The 16,662-nt window shown below is 38.5% G+C and overlaps 1 protein-coding gene across 1 annotated transcript in view; it reads right to left on the reverse strand.

The window, feature by feature from the left end:
* The window catches only part of DOK6 (docking protein 6), a 313,999-nt gene extending 298,391 nt beyond the window's left edge, over positions 1-15,608 (reverse strand). Inside the window, exon 1 of the mRNA XM_069467878.1 lies at positions 15,543-15,608. Within this exon, the coding sequence (XP_069323979.1) occupies positions 15,543-15,608 (66 nt within the window). The remainder of the gene's footprint in view (positions 1-15,542) is intronic.
* Positions 15,609-16,662: the final 1,054 nt, after the last annotated feature.

Raw genomic sequence — 16,662 nt, forward strand, 5'->3', positions numbered from 1 at the left:
TCCTCAATTCAAAGAGAGAACAAGCCATGGAAAAGTTCCAGCTAAGAATTGACATATATGTACTTAGGCAAAAGAAAGCTTCACTTCACTATTATTTCTTAATTTACTGTTACTTCCATAGTAAGTTTAGGAAACAGCCATTTATTGACTCACATTAAAAAATTATTTCCCTTATATTTATCTTAAAGCTCTTTAATATTTAAATACAAGTTCTACTTTACATATTTCCGAGAACTCAGTGAGAAAACTGTCATAATATATCAGGCTTAGGTAAAAATATGAAATTTATCAGATATTGTACTAAAAGAATATCCATTTATCATTAACATAAAATGAAGTGAAATAGTACCAAAAGTCCATAAACAAACAGCAAAACTTATCTAGATCCATATGCAGAAGAATGAAACTAGATCCCTATCTCTCACAATATATAAAAAATAGAATCAAAATGGATTGAAGACTTAAATATAAGACATGGAACTATGAAACTGCTGGAATAAAACATTGCGGAATCACTTCAGGACACCAGTCTGGGCAAAGATTTATTGAGTACAACATCAAAAGCACAGGCAACCAAAGCAAAAATGGACAAATGGGATCATAGAAAACTAAAAAGCTTCTGCACAGCAAAGAAAACAATCAGCAAGTGAAGAGACATTCTTACAGAATGGGGGAAAATATTTTTGAATTTTTCTACTGACAAGGGATTAATAACCAGAATATATAAAGAACTGAAACAATTCAATAGCAATATAAACAAACAATCTGATTAAAAATGGGCAAAAGATCTGTCTAGCTATTTCTCAAAAGATGACATACAATTGGCCAAGAGGTATATGAAAAAATGCTCATGATTAATCATCAGGGAAATGCAAATCAAAACCACAATGAGATATCGTCTTACTCCAGTTAGAATGGCTATCACCAAAAAGACAAAAATAAGAGATGCTGACAAGACTGTGGGGAAAAGGGAATGTTTATATCCTGCTGATGGGAATATAAATTAGTACAGCCATTATGGAATACAGTACGGAGGTTCCTCAAGAAACTGAAAATAGAACTACCATATGATCTAGCCATCCCATTTTGGGGTATATATCCAAAAGAAAGAAAATAAGCATACTGAAAAGATATCTGCACTCCCATGTTTACTGCAGCACTGTTCATAATAGCCAACATATGGAAGCAACCTAAGTATCTGTCAATGGATGAATGGATAGCAAATATGGTACATATACACAATGGAATGTTATTCCTCCATAAAAAGAATGAAATGCTATCATTTGCAACAACACTGATAAAACTGGAGGGCATTATGTTAAGTGAAATGAGCCAGGCACGGACAGACAAATAGTGTATGTTCTCACTCATATGTGGAAGCTGAAAAAATTGATTTCATGGAAGTAATAAATAGAATGGTGTTTACCAGAGATTGGAAAGTTTAGTGGCAAGGAAAAATAAAGAGGGGTTGGTTAATAGGTACAAAAATGCAGTTAGATAGAAGGAATAAGATCTCATGTTTGGTAGCAGAATAGGGTGACTACAGTTAACAATAATTTATTATATATTTAAAAATAACTAGAAGAGTAGATTTGAAATATTCCCAATACAAACAAATGATAAATGTTTGAGGTGACAGATATCGCAATTACCAAGATTTAATCATTACACATTGTATCCTTGTATCACTATTTCACATGTACCCTAATGTATCCATAAAAAATTAAAGTAAAAAATAGCATATTTGCCCTAACCCTCCAACAACCTAAAATGGTTTAGGAGAACAAAGACAAACATATGGAAGTTTGAAAACAACATGGTTAAACAGGGCCAAGGTTATACATACAACTTCAAGGGAGCAATCACATCATAGTCCACGTGAATGAAGTCACTTGGATTTGTGCTGGGCACAACCCTCACAGCCCTACGTGGTGGCCCTAGGTTACACATAAATACTCCATGAGCTCAGGGAGAGCAGAAAAATTCTAGGTTGGGGAGGATAGGTGAGATAGTCTGGAGAGAGTAAGATTTGAGTATGTTCTTAAATAGGTGAAATTTTGAAACAGAGCATACATACTGAGGTCCCTAAGTTGTTAAGAAGAGAAAGCAGCTGTTTCTCCAATTTTCTGCTATATTTATTGGAAAAACTCAACAATAGAAGATGAAAAGTCTTCACTTTGAGGGGAACAATTCTCATTGTCTCCAAAAAAAGAGCTATTTTTCTGTCCAATTTTCACATGTGGCAATGAAAATAGCTATACTATTACATCATACTTGCATATTCATACATTTATTCAGATAGTTAAATTTCATGCAAAATCCAAATTTATGTTTTCTATGTCATTATGGCTTGAGTTTCAGAATAATTACTGTATCAATAAAACTGTTCAAAAAGACATTCTATAAAAAGACATCTTCACTTGAATGGTTATAGCAGCACAATTCACAATTACAAAGGTGTGGAAACAACCCAAGTGCCCATCAATACATGAGTAGATTAAGAAAATGTGGTATATGTATACCATGGAGTACTATTCAGCTACAAGAAACAATGGTGATCTAGCACCCCTTGTATTATCCTGGACAGAGTTGGAACCCCTTCTACTAAGTGAAATATCCCAAAAATGGAAAAATAAGCACCACATGTATTCACCAACAAATTAGTTTTAACTGATCAACACTTAAGTGCACATATAGTAATAACATTCATCGGGCCTCAGGCAGATGGGGAGGGGGAGGGGATGGGTATACACATACATAATGAGTGTGATGCAGAAGGTCTGGGGTATGGACATGCTTGAAGCTCTGATGGGGTCAGGGGCAAGAGCAATATATGTAACCTAAACATTTGTACACCCACAATATGCTGAAATAAAAAAAAAATAAAATAAATAAAACTGTTCAGTAAAAACTGTTCATTCATTATAAGGACATAGTTGTCTCCTTTCTTCCTTCCTCCCTCTCTCCCTTGCTCGTTATTTCTTCCTTCCTTCCTTCCTTCCTCTCCCTCTCTTTCTCATTTCACTTTTTCTTGAGAAAAACTTTTCTAGAGATCTGGAAGGGGGAACAAAATAGAGTACCTACAGGAAAGGGCATTCTGAAATGTGATTAGTTAATTAAATGTGATTAGGTGTTAATTACACTAACCACATGATAGGCTCAGTAAATTATGAGTGTATTCATTGGAAATGTTTACGTGAATATTAATTTAATCTAAAATCTCTAAAAATTCTGTAATCCCTAAAGTAATCTTTTACATGTTTAATAACGTTGGATCTAATATCTTAATTTTATAGTTGAGGTAAATATTTTTGACCTGTTTTGTATGACCCTCAAAATATTGCTTTCCTCTTTTAGATTTTTTTTTTTCAAAAACCAGATTTGGTCTTGTAAATACTCTGTCTGGTGCTGAAAATGAAATTATGCATGCTTGCACAGATGTTTTTAAAAAGCAACCTAAAACATTACATAGTATCAATATGGCTATCTATATGAACTCACTGTATCAGGCTTTGAGTTTAGCTACTGACTTAAAATTGTGGTAAAATAAGTACTTGGTGCCTATCTTCATGATAGTAATAACCATTTAAAAGCCACATTGGAAGCTAGGGGGCCTCATTCTATTTATTCAAACCATTACGGAATGGCACCATTTCTCTTTATCTATGTTCTTGATGTGTGGAAATTAACAGTACATTGATCAAAATCCAGCTTCTCTCAACCTGAGTTTCATGAAAGAATTAACAATTACAAAAAAGTGATTTGTGTAATTATTTTCCTCAATTCACAAGAATTGCACAGTTACTACCATTTTCCATATAGGAAAAAATTAACTCATTACATACATCGGTAGCCCTGGGGCATTAGGCTTTCTTCTCTCATGAAACCCCAGTGCAGAAGGGCTGCCAAGATGTGTGTTCCTTTTGGAAAATGTTGTTCCCGGAGGTTGCAGTATCTGCCAATGAATTCTACCTCTCAATGGTTTTGAGCATCACAGACCAAGCACTGTTTTTAGATCTTGTAAAAACTGTTTTACTCAATGTTAACAAAACATAGTGAGGTTGGTATTCTTATCTCCATTTTACAATTATGAAAACTGAAGTTTGGAGGTATTTGAAACTCACTATGGATTACATAGTTATTGACAGAGTTATGAATTAATTCCCAGCCGACTGATTCTAAAAGACTATCCTCTTTCAATTTTCTACACTACTCTCACTGTAACTGTGTCCCAACAGATTGCTTACAATGTTTGTAAGATGGGGCTACATCTTGGTGCCCCTTCTTATATTTTTAAATCTTTTTTAGAGACAATTGTAGTTATACATGTAGTTGTGAGTAATAATACAGAACAACCCTGTACACCCTTTACCTAATTTTCCTGTATGATAACCTCTTATAAGACTATAGTCCATGTCGTAACCAAGATATTGAGATTAATACAGTTAATATACAAAACATTTTCATCACCAAAAGACTCCGTCATGTTACACTTTTATAAATACTCCACCTCACACACAAACACCACTCCTTCTCTCCTGTCTGTAACCCTTGGCTACTACTAATCTTCATTTCTACAATTTTGTTATTTCAAGAATGTTATATGAATGAGATCACACAGTATATAACCTTTGAGGATTGGTGTTTTTTCACTCACTCTACATAATTCTTTTGAAATTCATCATTATTGTGTATATCGACAGTTTGGTCCTTTTTATTGCTGGGTAATATTGCATGATATGGTAGACTACAGGCTGTTTAACCATTCACCCAAAGATAGACATCTGGTTTATTTTCAGTCTAGGGCTATTACAAAGAAAGCAGCTATAAACATCCATGTATAGGTTCTGTGTGAACATAGTTTTCATTTCTCTAGGATAAATGTCCAGGAATTCAATTGCTATGTCTTATGGTAGTTGCATATTTAAGTTGTTAAGAAACTGCCAAATTGTTTTCCAAAGTGTCCAAACCATTTTACATTTCCAGTAGTAATGTATGAGTGACTTAGCTCTTAGCTTCAATGCATTCTCACCACCAGTTGGTGTTGCCACTCTTTTTTTTCCTTAGCCTTTTCCAGTAGTGATATCTCATGGTGGTTTTAATTTGCATCTTCCTTATGGTTAACGATGTCAAACATCTGTTCATGCACTTATTTGCTATTCATATATCAACTTTGGTGAAATATTTGTTCATGTATTTTGCCCATTTTCTAATTGAATTGTTTTTTATTATTTTATTATACAGTTTCAAGAGGTTTTTTTTTTTTGTTTTTTTTATGCTAGTCCTTTGTCATAGACATGTAGCTTGTAAATATTTTCTCCTGGTTGATAGCTTGTCTTTTCAATCTCTTAACAGGGTCTTTCACAGAGCAAAAGTTTTTAATTTTGATTAGATGAATTTGTCAATTTTTCCTTTTATGGATCATGCTTTTGGTGTCAAGTCTAAGAACTCCTTGCCTAGTCCTAGATTTTCTTCTAATGTTTTTTCTGAAAGTTTTATAGTTTTATGTTCTACACTTAAGTCTGTGATCTATTTTGAGTTATAAGATGTGAGGTTTATGTGGAGTTTAATTTGGTTTGCCTATGGATATCCTTTTGCTCCTGTAACATTTGTTGAAAAGTTATCCCTCTTTATTGAGTTATCCTTATACCTTTGTCAAAAATTGGTTGTGTATATTTGTGTGGGTCCCTATTTAACACAAACTTTTTCTTAATTGTATGATCTGAATGTATCCTTACATCTAAGCTCCTAAAAATCTTCATGAGTGAAAGAAAGAATTCACTAATGATGCTGTAATATCAAAGCTAGGAGTGACTAGCAGGGATGATGAATTCTGCTGCCTACATATTGTTAAGGACAGCTATTTAATATTCACTACTCTAAAACATTAATTATTTTAAGATATGCTAAAATTTAAATAGGTTGCTTCCAATAATGCCATTTTATCCGTCATATGCATTAACTGCAAGCAACAGAAGCAGATTTAGACAGAAATAAATTTATTAAATCTTTCATTATTTCAAATTAGGAATAGAGAACTGGAGAATCAGGTTCAAGACTAAGCAACCATAAATGATCTCTAAAATCACTAAAGTGGGCTGATGAGAATATTGCCTTTAGACAGTAGATGTAATAATTTGCATTGTTTCTACTTTTGCATCAATAAATTGACCCAGTAGAAACGATTACTCTGTCTTCCCTGTGAAGATCCCGCCACTGAGTTGCCTCTCTTGTCACTAACTCAAAGTCTGCCCTAGGTTCACGAGCTAGGTTCATGAGCTAGCTAAAACCTAGTTTATGTTCTCATGACCTAGCTGAATGGGAGACAAATATTTTTGACATTTCATCTTCCATAACGCAAAGCATTATTTGCTGCCTCCAACATCTGTAATGTGAGGGTATTCTCCAAGTGTGAAAAAGAAACTCAAATACTGGGTTAAAAAAATAGATGACAAATGGCGAATACAGCCATTCATACTATTGATTTGTTTTGTTACTTATAGAGACATAGTTTAATCTACTTAGCCTATTATAGCTCACTAGAGTTCCATGGTAATATATGGTGACAAACAATGGCTTTGAAAATTATTCTGGTGAAAAGTACTTCATTTATTCTAGAATCACTTGGGGAGACCAAAACCAAACCAAACACAAATAATTATCTTGCCCAGAGATCAATTAAATTAGAATTTCTGAGAGTGGGTCTTGTATTACTATTTACTAAAACAAAAAAACAGGGAAGGAAAAAACCCTCAAAAAATCTTCTCCTGTGGTCGTAGTATACATCCAGGGTTAACAACCACTGTGTTAAGGAGTAAGACTATGGCTCTATTCATTGTCAAATGCTTAGCAGGCTTATACCTGCTTTTTGTCTCATCCTCCCACCTATTTTTATACAGAAGGTCAGACACCCACATACTACATAAAATGGTTTTGATTAGTCTTAATCACTCAAATATCTTCATATTCTTCACCTTAATTGTCACAAACCCTAGTTCTACTATGGAGCTAGATAATTTGTTTTGAAAATATTCTAAAACAAAGTTACCACAATGTGAGGCTCTCACAATGAGAGGAGCACTATAATTAACTCTCTTGATTTTCCGTGGACTTCTGGTGGATCACATAACTTCTAGCTCCACACAAGGAAATCATAATATTCAACCAGCTGAGAAAGTTCCATTTCTGTTAATGATGCACTAGGTAATTCAGGACAGCACACAGGCTGATGATCAGACACGTTGGACATATATAAAAATCATCTATTTGGAGGCATTAAGGATAACCAAAGACAAAATTTACAACTTACTCTTACAAGAAATTTCCAAAAAAAAAAAAAAGAGGACCAAATGACAATTCTAGACCTGACAATAAAATAATAAAAATTGATAACAATGAATAGTTTTAACAGTGGATTATTCACAGCTGGATAGAAAATGAGTGAACTGAAAGAAATGTTAGAAAAGTGCACCTATCCTGAAGATTTGAGAGACAAAAAGATGAAAGAGAAAAGTGGAGAGAAATTACCGACCATATCTCTTTTTCCTTACAAGGAAGGAAGGAAGAGAAATAATGAGCAGAATTTGATATTTGAAGAGGTAATGGTAGATAACACCTCAAAACTGAAGAACGACATCAAGCCACAGAATCAAGAAGCTCTATAAACCCCAAGAAAGATAAATAGAATGAAAACTGCATTTCCACATATCATAGCAAAACTCCTGAAAACCAGAGATAATGAAGATGTTAAAATAAGTCAGAGGAAAAAAGACTAATCATTTCCAAGAGACAAAAATAAGACTGCCAGATGATTTCTCAATACAAATAATAGTAAGTAAAAGACTTATTTCTTCCTAGAGCTAGAAAAACAAAACACTTGTATGGCAATGATTCTCAATCCCAGCTAGCCCTTATCCAGTGCTTTTCATTATTTCACATTTCAAGGTACTAAAACTCACTTCTAGTTGGTCACCTTGCCAACAGTCCTATTCACTACAATCTATTCTACTCCCTAGTCTCAGGGATCTTGGAAATCTGAGAATGAATATTTAACCCCTCTTACAAAACATATCAGTAACTTCCTAGGTTATTACAACAGTACAAGCACCCTTATTTTGTGTCTTTATCTCATTACTCCACACCCACCCAGATACATATTCTCATTTGGATATGCTACTTCTTGTGCATGGAACTTTTAACAAATCCCCCTTCATTCATGATTTCTCAGCTTAGTAGTGACTTTCTTTGTAAACCACAACAGCACATACTATCTGCATGAACGTAGGAGGTATGTACTATATATTATCTCAGTTTTCTCTCCCTCTACCCATCCTTCCATGCCCTATTTCCTCAAGTAGGGAACAAAGAACAAAAGAAAGAAAATAAGAGACCTCTTAGATATCAGGAGCAAGGTGTTGCACTGTAGCAACTGTCTTTTCCATCCATGAACCCAGACCTATGAAGAATACAAAATTAGCTCTGAGCTGCTAATATTTTTCAGTAGTCTGAAACACTGCAATGAAACAGAGAAACAAAAACCCAGCCTCTCAGACAGAGATCACAGTGTAGTTTGGTACTGCCCAATGCCCAGGCACTTGGGTAACACTGTCACACTATGTGCTGCATGACTGCATCACCATATAACAACTTTTGATTTGCCAGATCCCAGCAAATCTGTACAGTTTTTTTAATTATATTTTTCTTTAAACAAATTCACTTTTCATTGAGTTAATTTACACTAAATCTTTTATATAACCACCTTAAATAAAAGATCATTTCCACAAATAAAGGAAATAATAAATAAATTGCAGTATGTTAAAAAATGTTTTAAATTCTACCTTGACACTCTCAGCTGAATTTGGGAAGCTGGTCTATTTTTTAGCTGAGTTTGGGACTGGTATCAATGAAAATGAAATTGTGTCCATTCAGAGTGGCCGGGACAAATACCTGTAAAGAACTGCTCTATTGTGACATAAATTATTTCATTAAATGGCATTTTAATCTGCAATCTAAATAACTTAACATTGAGTAAAGTGAATGACCATATCAGCTCTATACCAAGTTACCAATAAAAGAAAACACATTTACTTTGCAGAGTACACATACTGTGTTGCTACTTGTCTACATATATTGCAAAGTGGTAGCTGCTGCATAGCAGATATTATAGAACTTGAAATTATAAACCAAGGTTTGAGGATATACAAACACACAAACCCAACCTGAGTCTCTGTAACTCTGGTTGATTCATTTTACTTCTTTTGGATTCTAGATTGTGAAAAATTGGGGTAAAAAATAAGTACACATTCAAAAACCTTCTGGGAGAATTATATACAATAATATATGTGAAAATTGTTTGTAAGTTGTAAAATGCATAGTACACATAAAATGCAGCATAATTATGTTTCTATTATGAAGTTTCAAACTAAACATCAATGTGTTTGTGTTCCCAGTAATTTTACTGTTAAGCCAAAAATATTAACCAAGACTTTTTTGCAATTAATTCAGCAAAATGGCAGACAAAATATCTTGCACATTTTCAAAGATTACAACCATCACTAATAATATCAAAACCATGAAAATATAGTTTTATTTATTAAATGAATTTGTTCTCTGCCTATAGCAAAATATCACTTCATATTCCATCCAATTTGACTGACAGGTGCAATATCCTCATTGAGCAATAGTGTTACAATATAAAAATGAATTACTCAGGGGATAATCCTGTTCTGTATCTTAAAATAAAACTAATGGGGATTTACGTAGAAAGTTAATGAAAATATTCTCTATCTAGAATTGGTGGGCTCTGTGGACAAAGTTATGAGATCTTGAAGAAAAAGAAAATACCGAGAGTACAGTGAGGCAAAAGTAATAAGGTTGAGGCTAAAGAAACTATAGTATGCTCCCTTTTAATTCTTTTTCTCATTTGACAGAAATTACATTTTCCTTAAAACTAGCACTTCAAAATGTGTGAAATCTAGAGATTATCTGTAAATGGTGGAAATACAGGTAATTTTTATTTTGTTGGTATTGCTTGCCTTTTATCTCCTACAGTTTACAAAATGAAGTTGATGTAAATAGAAACAGTCTAAAGATACAAATACTTAACAGTCCTATTCAACTGTATTTATGTGGCTTATGATGCAAATAGGATAATGGTTACTAATAAAAAAATTTATAAAGATGACATCTATGTCAAATACATAGGCTTCAGATTAAACTAATTCCTTTATGCTATTTTACACTGATCTAAAATAGCAGCCATGATTGTGCACTTTTGAAAGACATTTAAGAAAATTGAGAGTGTAGGTTTTTCAAAGCTATGTGACTGCTATATAATTACCCTGCTCACAATTTATTAATTTCAGTCATTTGAAAGATTTCTCTAAGTATTGAGTATAACCTTTGTTATTTGAGAAAAGGAATCTTTAAAGTTCACCTTGCCAGCAGTCATCTGTAAATCCATCAAGATAAAAACTGAAATGTGAATCTTTATATCTCACCCGACTTACCAGCTTCTCCCAGGTATGACATAGGCACAATCATTTAAAACCAAAATCCAGCCATATGTCTGGGTTTGGTTTTACTCTTGGAATTACTTTTCTTTTCTTTTCTTTTTTTCTTTTGGCTTTAAGTTTTTAAAATGCAATGAACATCAGGCATATTCATATGAACAGGGACTTAAAAAAGAAAAGAAAAAATTCAACAATGCAGACAGTAGAGCTTCTAAGCGTAGCTGAAATGTCATACACAAACACATACGGTTGCAAATAATGTAATTTATATGGACTGGATACTAGATATAAAAGATCTTTTTCTACTCTAAAATTCTAAGAACCAGTAATATTTGCAGGCATATATACAGATACAGAAATAAATGGCAAAGGTACAGAGTACTAGGAATATATATTAACAGTTACTATGAATAAAGGTCTAGAATAAAGAGGTCAAATAATTGAAATTTTCATAATCATCTCTCATGAACAACTACTCTCTTCCATCTGTTTTCAATCAGATGAAAGCTGTTTGTAAAAGGAAAGAAAAACTCAAAGTGTTTACAGAAAGGAGATCAATAATCATTAAGCCAGGAATAGAGGTGTCATAAGGTTTTAATCAAGGAGGAAGAAAGGGCAAGAGGTAGATGAATCCATAATAAGTTATTAAGACAAATGGAAAATATGCAAAAAATAAAATTCTGAATAGATGTTAAGCTCATAAAATTAGCACTCATCAAAAAGTTCAACTCCAAGTGTGTTTCTCTACATTTCCCTGCCTTCCCCTAGGACCAAGTTGGAAAAAGTGACGATTACTGGCCCAATATACTATAATTAGTAACGATGTAGGGTTTAATACTACATGACTCTGTAACACACATACGTGCCCATGCGTGCACGTGCACACACGTACACACACACACCAGTGTACACCACCTGATGAACAGTAGGCACTCCAGGATAGTTCAATCTGTTGAATGTGTAAATGAATACACACACACCCCCTACCTTATCATGAGACACTTCTTGAGCACATATTATACCAATACCATATACCTATACCAATCTCTCACCTAATTTTGAGTAAGAAATAGAAAAAAGGCTGTGTAAAATATGATTCTGCCGGTGTAGAATGTGTCTGTGGATATTCACATTGATGTATTTGAATAGAATTCCTTGATAACAATGATGGGAGGCCTGAGTCTAGATTAGTCAAATTTAGCAGTCTGGAATTTGTACAATGATGTTGATGATGATTGTGAAGATGATCATGATGATGATGATGATATCACTCCGTAATGCTGCATTTATTTTTGATAAACTTATAATGTCAATAAGCAAAGTATTAGGTTATAAATGCTTTCAATGACTGAGTTCTTAGTTTGGCCACACACCATGAACAGATTGGATATTTTGCAATATATTCCTTGCTTACTAAATTTAACCAATCAGAGGTCAGAAGAAAACAGATAAACAAGCCTAAAAGATAAACAATGTTGACCAATATGCTTGCTTTTATTTTTATTAGTGTTTTTAGGTACCATTTTCTTAAAAAAAAACAAAAACTAACTACAATGGTACCCTGTGAGTTATAGTACCAATCATGCAACAGATAAAATGGATAGAAAAACTAGACAATTCTAAATCTTGCAAAAAGAAAACAACATATTCATAGAAACTGGTACATTAGGACAAAAATCTACTACAGAATTTAAAGAAATGACTCTTTATAAGTCATGTCATTATACTTTTAACAACTTAATACCTATAAAAATTTAATGAGTTAACAAACATTTTAAAAAGCGATAGTAAAATTCAGAAAAAATGATTCTATTTATTTCTCAAAATTATTTTCCTAAATGGAATAAAAAGCTGATTAATGAATCAAGCCAAATTTTAAAGCCAACACTCAAAATTTCTTTAACACTTACTGCTTTGCCCTAGCAGTGGGCTAAGGGACAGTATTCAACAGGTTGACTAGATTCTCTAATGAGACACAGGGCGAGGGACCTTTCCACCACTGAACCCTGGAAGCACCTCTGTAAGGGTTGGCCCACTGCCTAGAGGGCAAGAAATGCCTTACTGTCCTTACTCAGAATTACACCAAACATTAATTTGTGAGGACTAAAGAGCACATAAGAATATTTCATCATAAAATATGTTTCATGTCACAATTATCTCTAATGCAATTAGCCTCATACCCAGGATGTTTTTCCAATGGAATATCACAGAATTTGATTTTTGAAAGTATGAGGTTTGTCCATAATAAATGAAAATCTATACATATTCAGTAAGCATTATTTATACTTTGAAATTTAGTTTTGGACATAAATTATACAAGAATCAGCTTGTCTCTGTAGAGTTAAAAATAATATTTTATTTGGAAAAGTTCATAGTTTTTAGTCCATAAAATTAGGAATATGTATTATGAAATATACACAGGAAATATTAATGTTTGGATAATTCCCATTTTTAATGTTTGGACTATGACTTTTTTTAAGGCACACAATATTTGTTTAGTATCACTATTTTACGGGACTCAACTTATTAAGCTTCCAGGAACCATCTGCATGAAGTTTTGTCGTTTGAATTCATTCTTCTGAATATTAGAATGTTCTGAGTAGGAAAGTCTCTAAATTTTTAAAAAATAAATGTTTTCCAAATACTCAAGGCAAATTTAATATTTTGATTTAATACTAAAATAAAAGTGTTTCAACAGCAACTTTGAAGTTTATATTTCTCAGGCAGAAATGGAAAACAAAAGCAACTAATTTATATATAAACACACTTTTATTGTTTTGTATGAAGGCTGCACTTTACAAAGGCAATCTAAACAGTGAGTATAGAAAAAGATGCTTTGGAGGTAGAAATATACATTAGCACACATCGTTACGAGGTAATGTGTTCTAAAATGACATTTCAAAGGCTGTTAATACCATAGTTACCCAAGAAGCATTCAATGCACTTTCCTTGGATCCCATGTTATAATTAGGTTACATATTTGGTTTTTATGGTGTGAAATCCTGGAAAGCTTGGATGGGAAAGGAATCCCATAGACTCCAAGGCCAAGCGCACCAGCAGGAAGGGGATTCTCAGGGCTGTAGTCCTCAGTTTCATTTTCATGTGCACGGTGACTCTGTGAAAGCAGACACATCTCGCCTGGGGACTTAATTCATCCATTAGTTTATACAGTCTGAGGTGTCAGACATAATTGCGATTTCAGGAAGACGCAAGGGGGAGAAGGATGAGCAAGCATCTGGTGGGAGAGCAAAGGGCTTCAAAGGTCAAAGTTAGGAAGATGACTCTCCCCTCCAGCTCTTGCTCTCCACCTTCCTTGGCTGACATCTGTGCGGGTGACAGATCTGAGCTCTGCGTCCCGGCTGCTAGAAACAACTGGCCTCCTGGACAACCGCAGCTCTTCCCGTGGGTACGTCCTTATCTCCCTGGAAAAGAATGAGGCGCTTTCTTCTACCCAAGAAAAGGCCTGGAATCCTGGCTGAGGGTCTGCACCCAGAGCCTCTCTCCGGCCCTGGTGGGTGCACAGCAGCTCTGGGCTGGGGGAAGGGGGCGTTGTTGTCACCCAGTTTTGTACGCGCTTCCTCTTGCAGCCTCCCAGCCTTCCACAGATCTGCTGAAGTTTGAGAATGGCCCTTACGTCCCTGGGATACAGTCTGCACCTGTGCTGCGAAACCCAGCAGAGGCAGCACAAAGAGGCAAGTCTGCCTTCCCTCCTCCGATCCACACCTGCGATTCCCGACCAAGCGCCTTCTGGGTGCGTGGCGATCGTCCCTCTTTTCTGGACTCTACTGTACCTTTGTCCAGCGCTACATTCCTTTTGTTTTCTGGTTTTTTTTTTTTAATGTGAAAATTAGCGGATTTCTCCCTTCCTTCTCTTCCCTTCTTCAAGTTGAAGTATTCATCCATTCAGCAGGGAACACAGGGAATGTTCTAGCTCAAGGCCTCCTCGCCTCAGTATTCCAGAGCTTCGTAGAACTGGAACTTTGAGGACAGTGAGGTAGAGAGACAACCGGAGAATTGGAGCACAGTCTCTCTCCCTCCCTCCCTCTCCCTCCCTCCCTTCCCTGCTCTGGACCGGCCTGGTCTCGGTTGTCGCCTGACATCCCCATCGCGCGCTCCTGAGGGGCGGGGGTGTCCACCTGCGGTTCGCCCTCCCCCCCCCCCCCCCCCGCGTCCTAAGCCTGGACAGCTCTCTGCCCAGGTGCGGGTCCGTCCTCTCCCGCCCCCTCCTGTCCACACCCAAGTCCCCTACTCAGCGCGTCCCTCTTTCCACCTCAACTGTTCACCAGCGAAGTTTTGAACCCCTGGGGTCTACACTGTTTCTTTCCCAACTCAGGCAGAGCGTCTCTCCAAAGAAAGTGGGAAAAGGTCTCCATAAACTTTGCTGTGGCGGATTCTCTGGTGTCAGCGGGCGAGTGCGTGAGCACACACCTGCCTCCCGCACACGGGCGCAGGTACACATGGGGGGAGCACACGCAGGGCAAGGCGCCTGCCAGCGGGCAACCGTTAAGGGTGCGTTAAAGTCGTTTGCAGTAGCCGGCAGCACAGGAAAAGAATTTCGAAATGAGCCTGGGAAGCTGGGACCAGAAAATGGTGATTCCAAACATACACACAGAGACAGACGCACATGCTCCTGCACACAGAGCAGGTTTGCCCGAAAGGCGCTCACTTTTGAGAACAGACCATTGTGGACTGCACCGTATATAAATCTCCACCGAGACACATTTTTCTTTGGAACTAACAATCCTTTTCGTCTACGGACTTCTCGGTATGGTCGCAACCAGCCCCTCGCACTTAAGGATGGGGACCGTGGCGCTGCCGGAGCCCTCAGCCCTGTCTGCAGAGCCCCCCCAGGCAGGTGCGGGCCCCCAGGCCGGCTGAGCAACAAGCGGGCTGTCTGCAGGAGGGCCGGGCTCCTCTTTGCCCTGTCCCCGCACGGGTCACCTCTCCCTGCCACCTCCCCCCGCCCCCCATCCAGCCGCCAGCTGGGCCAGACGAGCGCAGGGGAAGGAGAAAGCCGAGCGAGCAACTCACCCCCAGCTTCCTGCTGCGGATCTTCACGTAGCCCTGCTTGACTATGTCGTTAAAGTTGGAGGCCATGGCCAGCGCGCCCGGGCTCGTCCGCTCCGCGATTCGCTTTCCGGAGTCGAGAACCGCCGTCCGCCGCCGGGTCCGGGCAGGTCTCGCATCCAGCCAGCCGCCGCCAGCAGCAGCGCCGCCGCCCGGTCCTCCCCGAGCTCCTGCCGGCAGGGACCCGGGGTCGGTGGCAGGGCCGCCGCGGACGGGGAACGGGGCCGGGCGCCGCGAGCAGCGCCAGCCCTCCGCGCTCCGGTCCTCACCTTCGCCCCTCGCCGCGAGCCGAGCGCCGCGGCCCGCGCCACCGCCAGCTGCGGGCGCCCCCTCCACGCCGCCGCCCCCGGCAGCACCCACGGGCTGGCGCCTCACTCGGCGGCGCACAGCTGGCCGGAGCGCACCATCGCGGCTCCCCGGCGCGGGGGGAGGGGGAGGGACGGGGGGGCGGGCTGATTCGCCTGCCCGGCTCCCTCCCCCCGGCCCGCGGGGTGGCTGGGCTCGAAGATGCTCGGAAGACGCGCTCCATCACTCCGGCGCGGGCGGGGCGCTGCGCCCGCCTCCCCGCGCCCCGGCACCGCTCTCCACCCGCTCCCCTGCCCGCAACGCTCCCCCGGGTGCGGAATTCCTAAGGACAAGGCTCCCCATTCGGGGCTCTAAATCTGCACTCCCAACCCGGACGCCGGGGAAGGGGCGGCGGGGAGACTTCCCACGCAGGAGGCCCACGGGAGCGAGACTATTGTGTATTTCAGTGCCGTGTTTACAGTGCGTTTTTATTCCTAGCACAGGCTGCCCTTCCTAGCACAGGTCTTTGCCCCGTTCGGAACTGTAAATCGACGCCAAACCCTTCCTGGTGTACACAAAGAGACCAATCGTGCGCATGTGTCTAATCCTCCTGCTGCCGAAGAGACAGGCAATCAGGGGAGGCAGCTGGTCGCCGGCGTCCTCTGCCGAAGAAGCAGAGAAGACCGACCACTCGTGGTTGATTCGTGCATGGCTTTTAGTTAACTAGGACTGAAAGTGGCTCGTGGCTCTTCTGGGGCAATGGAAACCACAGCTGTTATCAGTGGATGCAAATGATGTA

Source organism: Eulemur rufifrons, chromosome 5 (genome assembly GCF_041146395.1).
Source record: "Eulemur rufifrons isolate Redbay chromosome 5, OSU_ERuf_1, whole genome shotgun sequence".
In the NCBI taxonomy this organism is placed as follows: domain Eukaryota; kingdom Metazoa; phylum Chordata; class Mammalia; order Primates; family Lemuridae; genus Eulemur; species Eulemur rufifrons.